Source organism: Acanthisitta chloris, unplaced genomic scaffold (assembly GCF_000695815.1).
Source record: "Acanthisitta chloris isolate BGI_N310 unplaced genomic scaffold, ASM69581v1 scaffold18701, whole genome shotgun sequence".
In the NCBI taxonomy this organism is placed as follows: Eukaryota; Metazoa; Chordata; class Aves; order Passeriformes; family Acanthisittidae; genus Acanthisitta; species Acanthisitta chloris.
Window position 1 is genome coordinate 9,486 of NW_008655695.1, and position 19,084 is coordinate 28,569.

The window sequence follows — 19,084 nt, forward strand, 5'->3', positions numbered from 1 at the left end:
GCTCTGTGAGTGATACCCTCTTTGGTATATGGATTATGTAGCTCCGTGGGAAATCATAATAGGAAGTTTGTAATAGTATATGTATTATGTGCCCACTAGAAATGTTGTATCAAGTCATGAGAGCATGTGATTGAAAAAAATCTAGTTCAGTGTTGGGCTCTACACAGCAGACAAAATCACATGTTTTTGTTGAAACAGCAAAACATCAGCAGTATAGCATATTCATATATTTTCTGTCATTTTCACCTGCTAATAGATTAATGCCTTTCACTTTTAGGTGCTGGAGATCAGAATTTATTTACTTCCTTGTATCCTACACTTTCTCAGCAGCTTCCTAGAGAACCCATGGAATGGAGGAGGTAAACCTTCATTTTTATTCTGTGATACTGTTTCAGTGTGTGTTTTTTAACCTGGTTAAGTGTGTAAGTGTTGTGTTCTGAGAAGGTCTTGCCATAGATTGAGTTGCATAGAGCAACTGACTTGAAGAAATTGAAGAGGTATTAGATAATAAAAGTAAATATTATGCACTTCAGGATGATCGATTCCACACTTCAGCAATGTTGAACTTCACCTGAAGAAAAATGATAGTAATGCTGTGTTTCTCTTCTTGGTTCTGTGGTTTGTGGGTTTGTCTTGGTGTGCTTTGATGTGCTTGAGTGTCTGTGATGTGCTTTCTTCTCAGTGAAAATACAGGGAGAACTTATGTGCAATTAGATGTCCTTTCCTTTAGAAACTTTGGTATGGCACAGTTTTCTGAACGGAAAAAGTATTTGGGGAATTTTCTTATTTGGTATTTTCTACTTGTGATGGTCCTAGAGATACAGAAAATCTTTTAAAGGAAGCTGAAGAGCTTCTAGCTCCTGTTCCTCACAGAGTAGCCTCTATCTCATTCCAAGTGATAGCAGATTTTAGTTAGCTTTATACAAACTGCAACAAGTGTAGCCTGTGAGTTTCCAATGCCAGAGTGTTTTTTATTCCCCTTCCTCATAACACGAGCTCATTTTTGTATTCTGCTGTGTATGTCCTGTCTACTAATTGCAGTTGTCAAACTCTGTAGGTCCTATGGCCGTGCTCCGAAGATGATCCATCTAGAATCTAACTTTGTTCAGTTTAAAGAGGAGCTACTACCCAAAGAGGGGAATAAGGCCCTTTTGACTTTTCCCTTTCTTCATATTTATTGGACAGAATGTTGTGTAAGTATTAGGAAAAAAACGTCGTGAAAAACCGAGTGCTCAGATTTAAAGATGAAATTGTTCAAATCAGCATGAAAAAGGAAATGAAAATAGCAGACAGCACAAGCAGAAAGGCAGAAGAATTAAGTCTGCATTGCATAAGCATGGATAGCTGCTAATATGGGAAACAAACCTTAGTCAGCTTGAGTGCTTTGTGCCATAAGCAGTGTTTGTTTGTAATGTTACTCGACACTAAGAGGACAGGCATTTGAATAACCTGCTCTGTCACAAATCCCCTTCAGACTCTGGCAGTGTTACTGTGGCCAGAATAGTTCAGTTATGATCTGTTCGTGCAGTGAAATCTAAAGATACTTTTTTTTTTTCTCTAGTTCCATCTTCTATATTTGTCAGGTATTAGTCCATGTGAGCAATCCACACTGGGCAAGATTTGGAATGTCTTAATCCTGTTTTATCTACAGTTCACTGCTTTCTGGTTTGCCTCTGTTATGAATTAATTATCCACTTGAAGGACAAAGGCGGCACCTCATCTGTGACCAGTCAGAAAGTATCTAGAACAGCCTAAAGAATTATCTGAACTGATGTGTGTAAAACCAACCCAGAAGCCAAAAAAGTGTCAAACAGTGCTTCTGTGGGGCTTTTTAAAAATGATTTTATGAAAAAGCTTTTAAACATGTTAAGATTTGAGCAGTGCAGAAGGCACAAATATCACACGTCTGTTACTATTTGAGCATAGATCAATTCGGCTTTGTAATTTTGAGCAATTTCAAGTTCAAGAATGTGTAAAATAAGAGTGTAAATTATGTTTAAAAATATCTTCATTTCAGTAATCTAAAGAATGGTAATGTACCAAATCCTAAACTCTATTTACTGTTAACTAAAATACTGGCAATAAATTAAATTCAGAGACCAAAACTTTACTATGCTTTACCTCATTTGATTTCTTTCCGTACATGAACCTCCTGTCACTAATTCTGTTTGATATGTCTTTCTGTTTGCCTTCTTTTGGAGCAAAACTTGCCTTTTGAAATTGTTCAGAGTGTCTGTTTGATTTGATGATTCACCACTTCTCATCCCAGGACACGGAACTGTACAAAACTACAGTCAAGGATGACATCACCAAGTGGCAGAACGTTCTCAAAGCTCACAGCTCAGTGGACTGGCTAATTGTGGTAGTTGAGAGTGATGCCAAGAAAAAGAACAAAACCAACATCCTTCCCCGAACCTCCATAGTAGATAAAATAAGAAATGACTTCTGTAACAAACAAAGTGACAGGTAAACATTCTTTTACTTGCAAACATTTTAGTCTTTTGACTAATGTGCTGATTTAATAACCCAGCTCCTGATGGAGCAGGTTCCTCGATCATTTAAAGACTTTCCTTGATGTCCAGCATTCAGACTGAGGGTACTTTAAGGTCTGTGCTTTGAAAAAGACTGACACAAGGAATAAAGGGAGTTTGTTTTCAGTTCTTGCTGAGTTCATGGTGGCTTTGAAATGTGTTTCAACAAGATTTCAAGTGCCTCCTCCTGGCTGAGAGAGGCTTAAGGGGAACAGTGTGATAATAGTAATTGTAGACCTTTAGGGTTTTTTGTTTGCTTAGGGCCTTGCAAAAATGTTACCAGAGATACAGGTAGTGGGAGTGGGGTGAGCAGGAAAGATGAAGCCAACAGGGACTGGTTTTTGCCACTATCCTTTCTGCTCTTCACTTAATGACCTTTCTGCTATGAGATGATAATTGACCTAAGGTCAGTTTCTTCAGATGCATTTATCCTAGGGAAAATAATAATGAATATAGGAAGCTCTGCTGTCATTAAAGCCAACAAAACACACTAACTTTAATTTGAAACCAACTTTTATATTTACTGTTTGCCTTATTCTGAAACATTGCACTGAATCCATTACAAATTCCACATTTGTTCTTTTAACCTTAAGAGTTAAGTTTAAACTGGGGATTTTTCCCCCTCAGAATGAGTGACAAGAAACATATTTGAAGTTGGAAAGAGTAGCTGGAAGCAGTCTTTGTACCTTGGTGAGAGCTGACAGTGACTGGCAGGTTGGAACATTATGACACTCTGCACATTGGCAGAACTTTCTTTGTACCTCAGCAATGTATATCACAGGGTTATTTGGGCAAAAGAGTTTGAACAACTTTGCTTGGGTTTACTTTTGGCTTCTAACAGATTGATTGGGTTGGTTTAATCATTTTGCCATAAGATTTTCTAGCCAAAAATAGTGCTTTATTTGGGTGAGAGATTTTCCTGCCTTTAGAGATATCGTTAGTGAATGTTACTAAATTGTGATAGAAAAACTAAGGAAAGAAAATGTTCTAAAAAAAAGGCTGATTTATTGGTGAATTAATGGGGTCTGGTTATTTCCTGAGAAAAGCAGTGGAAGTTTTAGCACATAGGATGTGTGAAGACAAATTGAGATACTGCAAGAATATATTATGGAGGATTATTTTCAGTGACTTAGGAAAGGCTGACTACGTGTGATCTAATGGGTCTTGATTTGTATTTTGCATAGTCCTTACCAAGAGCAACTATAATTCCTGTTCTGCTGCTTTGTTTTGCTGAGCAGACTTATTTTTCTAGGGTAGTTACAGCATTACTTATATTCAATTAATTGGAATAATGTATCTATTATTTGCTTTAAAAAAAGCAGCTTTACAGTACTCATCCTGTGAAAAACACTTCACTCTTCTCATAAAATATATCACAGACTTAAACATACATGGAAAAGTTTTTAAAATGCCATCAAACCCCAACCAAGCAAAAAAATAACCCAAAACCCCAACATACCCATCCCCAAACAAACAAACAAACATAACCCTCAGTTTTGTATTTTCTTCTTATTAGTGTGGAATGAAAACTAAATTTTGTCCGCTCTGAATTTCTCATGTGAATGTGAATTATGTGTTTCCCTCCTCAAAGATGTTGTTTATCCATCTCTTTGCAGATGTGTGGTACTTTCTGACCCTTTGAAAGACTCTTCCCGTTCTCAGGAATCTTGGAACGCCTTCCTGACCAAACTCAGGACATTGCTTCTCATGTCTTTTACCAAAAACTTAGGCAAGTTTGAAGATGACATGAGAACTTTGAGAGAGAAAAGGACTGAGCCAGGGTGGAGCTTTTGCGAGTATTTCATGGTCCAGGTAAGAGTCTCTTCTTGCTGAAGAAAGTACTCGAGTCCTAGTTTTAATTATGGTGGTTTTTAGTTGTAGTTGGCTTTCTGGTACTTGTAATGCTCTGAACATTCTCTGAGGGCTGGGGCACTAGGGAGACTGCTCTAAAAGCAACATTCCTAGAACCTGTTTGCAGCAGGTTTGTGTTATGTAATGTTAAAGAAGCAGAATCATTTCAGGCTTGTCAAAGTTTTGTGAACCTCAACTGAAGCAAACAAATTGCATCTAGAAGGTGTTTTATAGTTGCTCTAGAATTTGGGGTAAATATCCCATTACTGTGCCTGTGCAAACACACTCAAACCCCAATTGGTGTTCAATATGAATAATGTTATGCTTTTGTTGGAGTTATTATCAGTATGTGTGGAGATGATGCTTAGAGAAGTGTCTGTTTTGAAGTAATCCATACAGAGAGTGCCTTGAACTCCATTAGTTTTAGTAGTTCTAAATATGTCTTTGTTTTAGCTGGTATAGAGAAAAGCAAGAAACTCTTGTTTGATAAAATTGAAGGTCTTCATTCCTTTGGAATTTGCTGGCCCCTGTACAGTGCTGTTCTCCATACCAACTCCATCTCATCTTCACACCTCCCTTGACTGGATGCACTGCCTCTTGCCTAGGATAGATCTAATTCTCAGACTTTTTCTACTTATGAGCTTGGCATCTTCTCTATGTACAGGGGAACCTTTATTGATATCCTGAACTTGGTGCCTTCACAGTATAAACAGAGAGGGAAATTTATTACTGTTGTGGGAGATGAGTCTTCAGCAATTATTTCTTTATTTAAACTCAGACTTTTAATAGATGTATGAACAATATCTTGCAGTGAATCAGGATGTGGAGAATTTACTGGCATAGCTGTATGACTTAATCTCCTTCTGTGAACCTGCCTGCGTTAGGGATGTGGTAGATCTGCCACATGGCAGGTTTTCCTATATCATGAATACTGGAAGGGGAAGAGTGGAGCTCTGTGGATGGATGTGGACAGCCTGTAGTACCAGTGTGACTTGTACCAGTAACATGTTCCTTGTATTGCTTGTGTGCCAAAAGGAAGAACTAGCCTTTGTCTTTGAGATGCTGCAGCAATTTGAGGACGCCCTGGTGCAGTATGATGAACTGGATGCCTTGTTTTCTCAGTACGTTGTCAACTTTGGGGCTGGTGGTAAGTGTCTTACAATGTGAAGTAAATGTTAAGTGTATCAGTTTCTTCACTATGTTTCTGCTCAACAACCCAGTGCTTTGGGTGCTGTATATGTGCATGGGATGGAGATGCACTAGGCAGTTTATTCTCTTGTTTTATGCTGTGTGCAAACTCCAGTGTCCATCGGTTACAGTCTTACTGATGTTTTGGGGTTTGTCTGAGGCTTAGAAACAATTTTTTAATGAAAATCTGTGTTTTGCTCTCTTGGGATAATTGTTACAACTGCCCCCTGAACTCTGTAATTACCCCAGTATTGATCTGGCTGAGATACAGTTGCTGTTTTAACAACTTACTGCTAAGTTTCTCAGCAAAGAGCTTCCTGGAGCAATGCCTTCAGTGTTGCCTCAAATGACATGAGATATTTGGTAATCACTACAAAACCGAATAGAAATGGGTACTTAATCTGCACTACAGAAGATTTAACTTTCTCTTTGCGAAAAATTACTGTGCAAGAAGTATCAAAATAACTTTAAATTTTCTGATGAGCCAAAGTATATGTTACATAACAGCTTCAATCAGGTATGTGTTACAAATCTGGTAAAAATATAGTGCAGGAGTAATTGCAGTGAAAAATGTTTGTGCTGACTGAACATGATGCAATACCTGAAAGTGGGGGCACATCTCTCTGTGGTGGCTGAGTAAGAAATACTTAAGTACATAAAGCTTGTTTGTTTTGAGCTTCAGGTAGGCTTAATTGCTAAGCAATGAATTACAAACTGATTGCCACTCTTACTAATAATAAGTATGCAGTTCAGGCAAAATGCCTATCGGGTTTGAATGTTCTGAAATTCAGTTATCTTACCTAGCTTTGGAAGTTCTGCTGGTTTTTTGTTTTGCTTTTGAAGTTAAGACATGAAGTCATTTTATCCACATGACAAACTTGAGAAGGGCTAAGCCAGCTCACAACTTCTGGAGGGAGGATGAGGAGGCTTTGACAGAAAGCAGTGGTTGATTCTTGGATGTTTATTATTAACTCTGTTTACTTAGATGGTGCAAACTGGCTGACCTTTTTTTGCCAGCCAGTGAGGAGCTGGAATGGTTTAATTCTGCGAAAACCAATAGACATGGAGAAGAGAGAGCTAATTCAGAACCAAGAAGCTACTCTGCTGGACTTGCGTAGTTACCTATTTTCCCGTCAGTGCACGTTGTTAATCTTCCTGCAGAGGCCATGGGAGGTTTCCCAGCGAGCACTGGAGCTGCTTCACAACTGTGTGCAAGAACTCAAGCTATTAGAAGTGAGTCAGTGTAATACATTCCATTATGTGAATGGTGTTATCCAGTGATGATCTAACAAGGTGTTTGAAGTTTAGCTGTCAGTGACCAGAATACAGTAAGCACTGGCTGTGAGTTCTCAAAGTGATGCTGTAATGGGAGATGGTATCAGTGCTGCAGTTGATTGTTTCATCATGAGGATGCCTTTGGCAAGAAATATGGGGACATCACATCTGAAAAACAGACCTGTGTTTAGTTAAAGTGTTTCAGTCTTCACCTGGAAAGTTACATTACCTACCAGCTAAAGAAGCTGTCTGCATCTTTCATGGATTTATTACCAATCTGTTGAACTATGGTCCCCATAATTAAATTTATAGCAGTGTTGTGTTGAAGGAAGTAAGGCAGAGTTACACAGGCTGGTGCTTAGTGCTCTGTAGCAAAAAGAAGTTTTGAACTACAAACAGTATTTACAGTAGGGCGTCTTACTGCCATGCAGCCTTTTGGGGTTCTTACTTTGAGATTCCTTTTGGGGCCCAGTGATGCTCTTCAGTCTTAAGCCTGTGCTCTGTCTAGCTCATCCAGTAACAGAAAGAAAAGATAGAAACAAGGGACAGCACTCAAACTTTCCTGTCACATCTCATGCCTCCATGCTTTACTCCTCTTCCCTCCAGACTTTAGTTTCTGCTGATGCTCTAAAATCCTCTAAAGATGCTTTTTTTATGGTGGTTGTGCACTAATTGCCCTCCATGTATGACCACAGATGTCTATGAATTTAAATAGATCTTTAAGAACAGCATAGTTTGCATGAGATTATTTCTGAATATCACCTTGTGACTCATCCCTGTCCTTCATCCCATGGGTTCTCTGTTAGCTTTATCTATGCTATTATAGCTGCTAACTTTTGCCTGTCTGACACTGTGGTAGTAAGTTCCATCTGTTCATCTGCACTTAAAAACTGCAAATCTGCTTCAGATGCACTGCTGACACCTTCCTGTATTCTAAAACTGATGTGTAATTCCCAGAGATAGTATGTTTTGTGTGTGTGGTTTGTGGGTTTTTTTTCTTTCCAAAATAAGTACATGCAGCCTTCTAAATCTCTGAAGGTACTTCCTACAGTTCCCCCTTTTGCTCCACCCCAAGTCTCTCCTGTGCCCCCAGTGTTTGGGGCTTTTGTCTGCACTGTCTCTTCCTTCTGCTGCTTCTGTCTTGCAGTGTTGATCCAAACTGAGTGCAGGTATTCACCCTGTGAGACAGTGACACTTATTTGTGCATAGCATGTAGTTATCCTTGTTGGGAGCCTTTCCTAGTACAGGCAAACCTCTTCACCTGGCTTGACACCACTGAGCACACAGTGGAAGTCTAAACTATTCTGTTCTTGTGATCTTTCTCTTCCCAAAAATCCTTTCAGGATTCAGATCTATATTATTTTTTCAAATGCATTGTGCTTGTACTTTGAACTTTCCTATCCCCTTAGTCACTTAGTTTATTATGGGCTTCGGGACTTCCATAGTCTTTCTAAAAGGAGTATTTGTGCATTGTTTATGAACAGGATTTTGGTACACTGTTATTGTGATTATATTCCAGATTCCTTGTTATGCTCATGTTTATCTTAATGCCTACAAATATTCTAGTATCAAACTCCCCTGTATTTCTCTTTGTGTTTGTTTGTTTTCATCTCCATTCTGTAATTAGTTGTCCATGACAGGTGTCTTATCCATTGATGAGCAAACTTATTGTAAAGGAAACTTAGACTAATTTCTGTTTTCCAGGGTTTTTAACACTTCTTAGTGTACCCTTAATTCCAGCCTCAGTTACAGCTCATGTCTTCTTGGGAAAGTAGTAGTCTATTTACAGAAATTGTTCCTAATTTAGGCTCAGTTTTCAAACTTCTGGAATTTTTCCATGTACTAGGACTTATTAGTCTTTTCCTTCTCTTTCATCTTGATGAACGTATCAGATCTAGGTAATATAATCACTGTTTAGCTGCTTGGCTGTCCCTGTTTCATGAACTATATTTATGAATTATTCAGGAAGCAGTGAGAGTTCATCTGTGCTTTGTGTATTCTTAGACTAAGCTCTTCCAAGAGGTTCTGCTATGCTGTATCAGGAAAAGTATTTTGCTGAAGTATTTTCTTGTCTGACTAGTGTTTATTTCCCGGTTAATTTTCTCTTTTCATCTTCAGGTCTCAGTTCCTCCTGGAGCTTTGGATTGTTGGGTATTTTTGAGTTGTTTGGAAGTCTTGCAACGAATAGAAGGCTGCTGTGACAGGGCTCAAATAGATGCAAATGTTTCCCACACAGTTGGCTTGTGGAGCTATGCCACTGAGAAGGTGAGCAAATGATGTGTTGCAGTAGTGGCATTACAATGGTGAAGCAGAATATTTGTTTCCATGAAACAGATTTTGCCCTTTTATTGTGGAATTTAATACAGGGTTCTGTATATTGTTTTGAGTCTAGTCTAGATGAGACATCCAGGTTTATAGACACTTTTTCCACTGTCATTTGAGGCCTGGGTGTAACTGGGGTGTGTTATCCTCTTTGTCTGTCCCCCCCCCTTCCTCAGCACTAGTTTGATAATTAATCACTAGTTTGATTAAACTCCATAACAAACTCAGTTCATGTTGACTGAGAGAAGGAGCATGAATTTCAGTTACAGCAGGAAAAGCTGCCCAGATTTTCTTGTTTGCATAGCCTGTAGGATATTTGCTTTTTATTTTAATCATACTTTGGTGGTATTTCAGTAGACTTAAGAATCCTCTAACTGACCCTAGGAGGCCCTTGTCTTATTGAAAAAGCAGAGAAAGACAATTTCACCTTGAAGAGTTATTGTTGAAAAAAAAAGAGGGGAGAGAGGGGTTGGAGATCAGAATAAAGAGAGCAAAGAATTGTGGTGATGGGTGCATCGAATTCTTTCCATGCTCCTTCCATGTGTCTGTGGAAGATATGTAACCTGAGTTGGAAATTTTCCTCCCCATCAATGTTTTTATAACACAAAGGGTAAAGGGAAGAAATTTAGGATAATAGGTAGCAATAAGGTGGAACAGAGTGAGTGAATTTAGCAACTAGTGATGAAATCAAGTGGAGTTTAAAAGAAATTAAAAAGAAGTTAAGGTCCATCCCCATTTTATATGGTGTAGAGTAATGTGGCAAGCTGAGACCTTTTTCATTTGCAGGCTTACCTTTGTAGTTGAGTTATTCTAAGTGAATTAACCAAGTGGCCAATAGATCTGAACTTCTTTAAGATTACTGTCCTTTTCTGACTTGTGGGTGTGAAGCATACCAGCTGCTGTCTGGAAGGGGTTTTATGGCAGTTAACTGTGTCAACACTGTTTGCTGTGCTGAGCTCTTCCTCAGGGCAGTTTTTGCCTGAATACAATACTTTAGGTGATTTGCAGTCTGTCTAGTCAGTGTACTGGAGATTGGATAATTTGTAATTATTTAGTTTCAAGAATACAGGCACAGTTATTAGGAATAATTATTGGTCATAACTGTCAAATGTCTCAAGCTTTGTCTATGTTTTTGTGGAAAACCAGAAGGATTTATTCTGATATGGTGTTACGTGTGTAGAGATGTCTGTGTATGTGTTATTTGAGTTGGTAACATGTGCAGTTTAATTCTTTAATAAATTAATTTCTCCTGTAAAAATAACAGTTTTGAAAGTTTCTCCATTTGTTTCCCATGAAGCAACTTTGATCTTAAAAGCTGTGCAATATAGAAGCAGTGAAAATGGGTGGTAGGAATGATGTAATAAGATAAAAGGAGTTTTTATAGTGATTTTATATCCTATTCAAAGCAAGCATTTGGTTTCTTTTCTAGTTGAAATCTCTGGGTTATCTGTGTGGACTTGTGTCAGAGAAGGGACCCAATTCAGAAGACCTGAACAGGACTGTGGATCTGTTGGCAGGGTTGGGAGCAGAACGCCCTGAAACAGGTATTGTCAGAAATGTACACTTTGCTTCCAGTTACTGACATTTGTCTGGAATGTATTGCATGTAAATGCATCAGGAATAATAACTTCCAAGTATCCCTACATCCACACACACATTGATAGAATTTTATCTCTTACAGGTTCTTATAATGTGCATCTAGTATTTTAAATTACCAATGCATCTCCTCACTGTTACAGGTTTTTCAATTAATGCTCCATTTACCAGCATTTAGGTAAATGGTTGTGACCAGCACTGGTTTTGAATAGAGTTTTTAATACTTTCAGACAGGTATTTAAGCTAAAAGTATTTGAAAACAAACAGAGCATCCTTGATCTGATGCAAACAGATAACCTGCAACTGCAGCCACAAAGTGATGTTATTTGAGTTGAAGTGGTATTGTTTGAGTGGCTGAAAAATCATATTTATTTACTCCTTGTGGGTCTTGTCACTCTCAAAGATATTTCTGATGGGAAGAAGCTTTCAGTTGTTAAATATGCTGGAACAATTAGTATCTTTGAAGCATTAACTGACAGGCTGATGCTTCACTTGCTCCTGCAGGTGCTTGTTGTACTTATTTAAATTGAGGGCTTTTATTCTTCTAGAAATACATATTTGGTCTGGCAAAGACTTGTAAATGGAGCAAGCTACTTCACAAAAATACCCTCGGTCATGTTAACCATTTTCCTTTGAAGTACATTGTTTAAAGTAATAAAATGTCTTTAAATTGCAGTGTACTTCTGTCATGCTGAAGTATAAATCCAGCAGTGGGGAGCTGTGAGAGTATTGCTCTTGGTACTCTGTGGTATTTAAGCACAATAGTGTGTGTCTCTGCATTGAAGAGATGTTATGAAATACTGTGTGGAGATGTTAGTACAGTTGTATAGCTGCTTGACTTTACCTTCCTACTCTGAACATAGAATCATAGAATTCAAGGGTTGGAATGGACCTTACAGATCATCTAGTCCCAACCCCTGCCCTGGGCAGGGACACCTCCTCACTAGATCAGGTTGCTTATCTTAGAGCCTGGGGAAGAAACTCGTGGTCTGTCTCTAAGTGTTAATGACATTTCCCACGTAAAACTAGTTTTAAGTTTTCTCTCCACCTTCTACTGAATGGAAAGCAGGGATGGGGGTGACTTGGGTCTGGGCAGGCTGTTCTAAGAATGTGTTTGGAAGTGACACCACTTGTTCTGCCCTTTTCTAAAGCCAGTGCATCACAGAGCCCTTACAAGAAACTTAAAGAGGCCTTATCATCTGTAGAAGCTTTTGAAAAACACTACTTAGTAAGTATGACTTTTGGTTATTTATATTGATTTTGCATGTTTACATTGTGGATTGAACAGGGCCCAGATTTTCAAACCTGAGAAGATACACTGAGAACATAAATCTGTATTTCTGTGTTTTGGTATCAAAGGTTGTTGCTTGCACAGTGAACACAACAAGGCTGATTTGTTGTACAGCTGGAACTCTGTATGGGCCCCAAGTTTCAAATATTTGGATTAACTTTAATATTTACAGCTATGAGCTGGAGGTTGTTATCTGTAAGTATGTATACTTAGGGATTATAAAGCCAATGTCATGGCTATCATATTCTGCTATCCCAAACTCAGAATTAACTGGATCTTCCCCAGAAGGATATTGATGTGTGAGTTCAGTTTCCTTTTAAATGGTTTAGGCTTGCACCTTGCAATGGGTGTTACATGATTTAAGTTATACTGTTGAATTTTTTTCGAGTAACTTTGGGACATCTGTGGATGGAAACGTTAGAATTCTCATTGTGATTTAACAGATACCTTTATTTCCTGACAGCTCCTGTATTGAGGAGCCATTGTGAGGATCTTAGGTTCTTTTGGTATTCTTTCTTTTTTTTTTTTTTTTAAATAAATGAGTGTTAAATCAAACAGAAAAGCCCCTGACTGTCACAAAAATGTGTTTGATTTTGAGGGGGGACTTGGTTCATTGGGATTTATTGGTGGGGTTTTTTTTCCCTTAAATAATTTTCCTTTAAATTTTCTGAAATTTGCAGTACTGTCATTAAAGTTTTCTGAGGAAAAGTTGGAGGAAAATTGAACTTAGGTTTTTTTTTAAATATGAAAACTAGGTGATACTTAATTTTACAATGTTTTGTTGAAAGAAAAAGTCTCAAAAGATTTTGTCTGAAGATCATAGAATCATAGAATATAAGGTTCATCCACGTTTCAGTTTTGATCTTCATTTCTTTACAGGACTAGTTGGGTAGCTGGACCAAAATTAAAATCTTCAGAGTTGCCAGCTGCTCTTACCTTTACAACTTGCACCTGAAGATCTCTGAAAAATTCAGCAGTATCTTCCTAAATTAAAGAAACCAAGTGGGGTCTGTGGTGTTTGCCAGTGAAAGAATTGCTATTCCTGTTTGTATTTCTGTCTGCTCTTTTTTGCAGCAGAAATTCAGATGCCACTTTACACGGTCAAAGATTGTTTTCTATGCAGCTGTCACGTAAATATATACATTCTATACATACCATGTTTAATCCATGTACTCAGTGGAGAAGAACATAGAATTAGTTAAAATTTTCAGACACAGCTAAGATAATTTATTTGCATTTAAAATTTTAATGATTATAGAAATTAAAACGCAGCTTTTCAGAGATACTGAAAGCAAGAAGTGATGAGCTTTTATTTCCAGAAAAGGCTTTGTTCTCATTCAATGGCTGATCAACTTCAGAGTCGTTTTTTAAGACACTCAAATCTTTTACAGGCTTGTTATCTTGTACCTTAATTTTGGGGGAATGTAGCTTTTGTTTTTATGTGTAGCTGGTGTCAAAGACCTCTCTGGTTTTACTGACCTGTTAAGGAGACATCACTTAGTTTATTGTAAGATATTGTTGGGAGTTCTTAAATGAAGAAAGAAATTATTTTTCTAGGCTCTCCATAAGAAGCCTCAAGAATGGCCTAAGAAAGGCTTTGGGAGCTCATTTTAGGTTGTTATCCTGTCCCATAGGAGGAGATGCTTTCTGACAAGTACTCTGCCAAATATTTAGGCAGTTGGAAGCTCTTAAGCAATTTGTTTTGAAGGACAGAGTAGTTCTTAATACATTAAGTGAAGGAAAATGAACTTCTGTGGAAGCGGCTGACACTCAGAAGAGGCTGTAGGTTTGTAATTGTGATCACAGAATTATAGAATCATATAATATTTGGGTTGGAAGGACCTCAAAGATCTTCTAGTTCCAACTGCCCCTGCCATGGACAGGCACTAGCCCAGGTTGCTCAGAGCTCCATCCAGCCTGGCCTTGAACACTTCTAGGGATGGAGCATCCACAGCTTTGCTGGGGAACCTGTGCCAGTGCCTCACCACCCTCACAGGGAAGAATTTCTCCTTAATATCTAATCTAAACTTCCTCTCTTACAATTTGAAGTTATTCCCTCTTGTCCTGTCGCAATGTGATCTGTGTTTATGTATCTGGCCAGAGATTATTATATACTTGAGAAAAAAGTTGAGTGTTCTAAGTGCTGATTTGCTGAGCAAGGTTTGTTGCTGTTATTACAAGCTTAGGGCAAGGTGAGGAAGGTGACACAGACACTGTGGCTGCCTTGGAAATTAAGCTTAAAGATGACTGATAAACTTCAATTTGGGGCTGCACAGCTGCAAGCAAAATTCCCTTAAGGCACTCTTGTGAAAACCATTATTCTGATTGTAACTTAGCATTTTGCATTTAATTGTGGGTTTAAATGCTGCAAACTTCAATATACCTAAGGACAACATGTACAGCTTTAGTGAAAGAATCATGTACCACGTTCTGTATGTAGTTGATTTGGTTTTGAATTATTAGTTGTGAGGCTCTGGGGCAAGGTTTAATCTTGTTGTAAATATATTCTGCTGTGGGGTATCCTGGAATGATGTGCTGCACAATCATTCCAGGATAATCTGATGGCAGATAGTCACTGAGAAATAGGTGCTCTGAAAAAACCCAGGAGGATACAGAAGTCAAGAAATGCTTGGAACTGCATCTCATCTATTATTGTGGTGGGTTTGAGTTGCCTTATCTGATTTTTAATAGTTTTTTTTACTTCTGGTACAGAGATATGGGATAATGACCAACTGTAGAAGTGAAGGTCAACTGTTACAAACTGCTCAGGGCAAATGTGACTTGTTCTGGTCACTTTATTGTAGTAACTTAGTTGCTGGCTATGAGATTGTGTGAAATACCATAGAGCTACTAAAAATACATAAAGCTTATAATAGTTTCTTTTCTTTTGAACAGGATCTGTCCCATGCCACCATTGAAATGTACACAAATATTGGAAGAATTCGCTCAGCTAAGCTTGTGGGAAAGGACTTGGCAGAGTTTTATATGTAAATCAATGTTTAAAATCTCTTAAGTGCATTAGCTTTGAAAAGTTTGACTATTACCCCTGAGGAAAATACACAGTATTTGAACAGGAGTTTTAAAAACATATTTTTTTTAAATGTAAACAAACTTCAGCCCCTGGCAATCTCTTTATATCGAATCTTAATTCTCACCTTATGATTCTGAACTCCTAACTGCCTTATGTTCTTTAGCTTGATCCTTTCATCTTCGAGAGAGAAAAGGGCAGGAAAAAGATAACTATAAACTTTGAAACAAGTCAGAGGCCACATTAGGAAGCTGTAGTAAATGCAAAGTTATCTTAACTACACGTGTGTCTGTATATACCTAAACAAGCCAGAAAATGTCTTGGGAGAGTAATCAGTTTCATATGTGAGATTATGATTACAAAATGTTTGTTTTCCCCACTGTGAAACTTAGTGATTTTATTCCTAATTTCCAAATATATATTTTTTTGTGTTTATCCCTGCTGTTAAATTACACTAAAGGAACCTCCTGCTTTTTTTTTTGTTCTGTTTCATTTTATTTGTCCAATTTAGAAGAATTTGGATGTCCTAAATGATTTTTTTCAGAAAGCATGTTTGGATGTGCTTCACACCTGTTCACTAAAGCAGTCTGAGCTTCTAGTTGCCACAGATTCTCCTAAATTAACTTAAATTTTCACCTGAGGGAATAATATTAGGTTTAAAGACTGTAAGACTGCTGCGTGGTGATAAAATATTTTCATTGAAATGTTTTTCTGCTTTAAAATTCTTTAGTAAGCATATTTTTAGTTAACTGACAGAAGCTTGAGATGTCTTTTGTCTCGTTTGCGGGAGGTAGTTCACCCCATTTTCTCTGACTTGGGATAGATCTGTATATGAAGCCTTTCACTGACATGGTGTGTTGACACTAATTGCAGTTCTGCATGCTGAAGTGAATTGCATAAAGGTGGGCCCAGAAAATGAAGGTCATAATGGTCAACTGCATCTTGTCCTGCATGTACATGCAGAGTTGCTCTCCCATCACCCCATTTCGAAAAGCTGTAGTGCGTTTTTTCATGGCTGCAAAGGTTCTTCTATCACTCATTTCTTTATTTTTCAAGGAGGAAGAAAGGCCCACAGAAGGCAGAAGTTTATCTTCAAGGCGCACTGAAAACTTACCTTGCAGAGGGCTGGGCACTGCTCATCACACACACAAGAAAGCAATTAGCTGAATGTCAGAAACACCTTGGGCAGATGGAAAAGTATCCTCTAAAAGGCCAAACCAGAAAAATCAAGACTGGAGAAAATGATACTTGGGATTATTTTTCTGATGTATCTCTAACTTTACTTAACAGTAGAGATTACCAAACATCAGACAGCTGACTTCTCATTGTTGTTCATTTGGGAAGGGTTTGGTTACTTATTTTTTTAACTTATTTTTCTTTAACATCTGATTCACTTAAAACCTTTTACATATGGTTGCTACTCTCAGTTTTAACCATGTCTAGGCTCTAGAGGGTGATGCAACATGGAGACTGTGAAGTTTGTCTTTAGTTCAGCAGATGCCATAGAGGTTTTTTTATGATTCTGTTTTGTACCTCATCATTATGGAAGTTTATGTGGCGCTGTTTGTTCATTTGTTGAATGTGACATTATAATGTCTTCCTATATTAAGGAACTTAATTTCTGGTCTCTCTTTCTATAACTGCTGCCACCTTTTTCCTGTGTCTGACCTGGCAAGGACTTTTCTGGCATTTGTAATGGTGACTTTTTCCAAAAGTTAGAACAGAGACACATGAGATGAAAATCCTGTGGCTTTGGTGTGGTGTTTTAATCCTTTTTTTTGCTAGTATTTATCTTTTGTTTCTGTCTTTGGTCTCTGCTTCAGAAGAGGAGTGGGAGTTGTTTGCTTTTAAGTTGTATAAAAGCTCATTCTGCAATGTGTGAATGAAATCTTCTCTGTAATGCCACGTGAATGCTAAGTAATACTTGGGAGAATGATTTGGCCCAGTGCTAATGCTTGTCAGGCTGTAGTGTATTCTGGGGTTTGCTCTGTTGTGCTGGTTTTTTGTTTGTTTGAGTGTTTTTAGATCTAGCAGACATTGTCCATGTTGGCCTCCTTTGAGTATTCTTACATCAGATTTAAAAGCTCCTAGATTTTTCTGCTTCAATGCAGATGTTGTAAAGAATCTGAGCCAGTAATATTGCATTCTTAAAGTTTTTAAGTCTATCTTATGACTTAGTTATGGTAAGTGATGCTGTAACAGATGGCAGAGTCTCAGCCAAGCAAGCTGGAATCGAGTACTCCAGTTATTTCGTGCTGAGGGTTGGGCAGTGCAATGCAGGACACAGAGTCTTTAGCTTGAACACTGCATTTATTATTGCCAAATAAGGAATTTTCTATGCTAATGAATCATTTTAGATGAGGGAAGATGAAACAGGTTAGTAACGGATCGTATTTTTAGGTCTGCAAAAGCAGCACTGAGATTTTGCAATATTCTCAGATGATAGTAAATCTTCCATTGATCCTTTTCTAGTGGAAGAATGTGGTGATGCTAACAGCAGGTCTTGTCTTTAAAGGTTAAAAAAGCAGTACTTGAACTGTCTTGTTTTCAGTCAAATTTCTAATTATTGCAAGTTTTTACCTCATGTTTCCTTAACTTTGTTAGTTATCTACAAACAAGCAGCCTTTTAGCTGGAGATAATCACTTAACAGAAGATGAACGCAAAAGCTTTTGCCAAGAAATACTAGACTTTGCCAATCAGCAAGCAGAGAACCAAGGTAAGTCTGGTTCTTAAATGCTTAAAACTTTAAGCTGCTTTAATCTGGTCATTCCCTAAAAGTAGATTGGGAAGCTTCTTTTGATTGGGTTCATTACCTTGTGCATAACTTCTGTGCCAACATGGTTCTTTTCTTGTCATCTCCAGAATGTTTATAAAACTTTGATCTTTGACTAGTCTTACCGTTTTCATCCTGAATTCTACAAAGTCTTTATTTTCCTTCAGGTATCTCTTTCACTGCTTTGACAGCTCATAATTTATTGTGTGTTGGGTCCTTTCAATTCCTAACTCATCTCTGTGTCTCATTATTGGCATGCAAATGGCAGCTCTGTGATGGTACTTCTTGGATATTGATGTTAGATCTGTACCTATCCACTTGCAGCTTATTATTGGGACCTCTTCTCTTTATTCTTCCTTCTGCTTCAGTAATGTCTTGTTGTCAGATACTAATCATAATTCAAATTCATACGGAATTCTACATGTAGATCTGAAGACTGTTCATTTTTATGCAGATGTTTTTCTTGATGAATGGATGTACCACAAGTAATATGTTATTTGAGACTTCTTAATTAAGTTTTGGTACTGCCTCAGTGTTGGTTTTGGGATGTAGACAGGGAATCAAAACCCCTGGTGTGGTAAAGCCAATGGCTCAAGTCAGGATGGCTCAGGATGACTTACTTATGATTTAGAGGCTCTGGGAAGTTCATCATGTTATGCTGCAGTGCTCATCTACAACACTTTCTGTAGTGGTGAAATGTTAAACTTTTGCTTGGACACTCTCTCTTAGGTTAGTTGTCTTTAATGGCCTGAATACTGAAATGGTAGTAGAAGTAACTGTTGGAAAACAAATCTCAGCATCTTTAAAGTCTCATGCAAGATAAAAATTAGAATCATAGAATCAACTGGGTTGGAAAAGACCTCCAAGATCATCAAGTCCAACCCAACTGTGGTCACTAGACTATGGCACTAAGTGCCACATCCAGTCTCAGCTTGAAAACCTCCAGGGATGGTGAATCCACCACCTCCCTGGGCAGCACATTCCAATGCCTGAGCACTCTCTCTGTCAAGAATTTCTTCCTAAGATCCAACCTAAACCATCCCTGGCAGAGCTTGAGTCTGTGCCCTCTTGTCCTGCTGCTGGTTGCCTGGGAGAAGAGACCAGCCCCCACCTGACTCCAACCTCCTGTCAGGGAGTTGCAGAGGGTGATAAGGTCTCCCCTGAGCCTCCTCTTCTCCAGGCTGAACACCCCCAGCTCCCTCAGCCTCTCCTCATGGCACTTGTGCTC

The 19,084-nt window shown here is 38.2% G+C and overlaps 1 protein-coding gene across 1 annotated transcript in view; it reads left to right on the forward strand.

Moving 5' to 3' along the window:
* Positions 1-277: 277 nt before the first annotated feature.
* Positions 278-19,084, forward strand: part of LOC103811083 (trafficking protein particle complex subunit 10-like) — a gene marked incomplete at its 5' end in the record, with an annotated part of 31,804 nt that continues 12,997 nt past the window's right edge. The window contains 12 exon segments of the mRNA XM_009084030.1: positions 278-359; positions 1,058-1,193; positions 2,270-2,466; positions 4,148-4,343; positions 5,418-5,529; positions 6,556-6,803; positions 8,964-9,110; positions 10,597-10,711; positions 11,915-11,991; positions 14,950-15,041; positions 16,139-16,279; positions 17,687-17,799. Coding sequence (XP_009082278.1) covers positions 278-359; positions 1,058-1,193; positions 2,270-2,466; positions 4,148-4,343; positions 5,418-5,529; positions 6,556-6,803; positions 8,964-9,110; positions 10,597-10,711; positions 11,915-11,991; positions 14,950-15,041; positions 16,139-16,279; positions 17,687-17,799 — 1,656 coding nt within the window.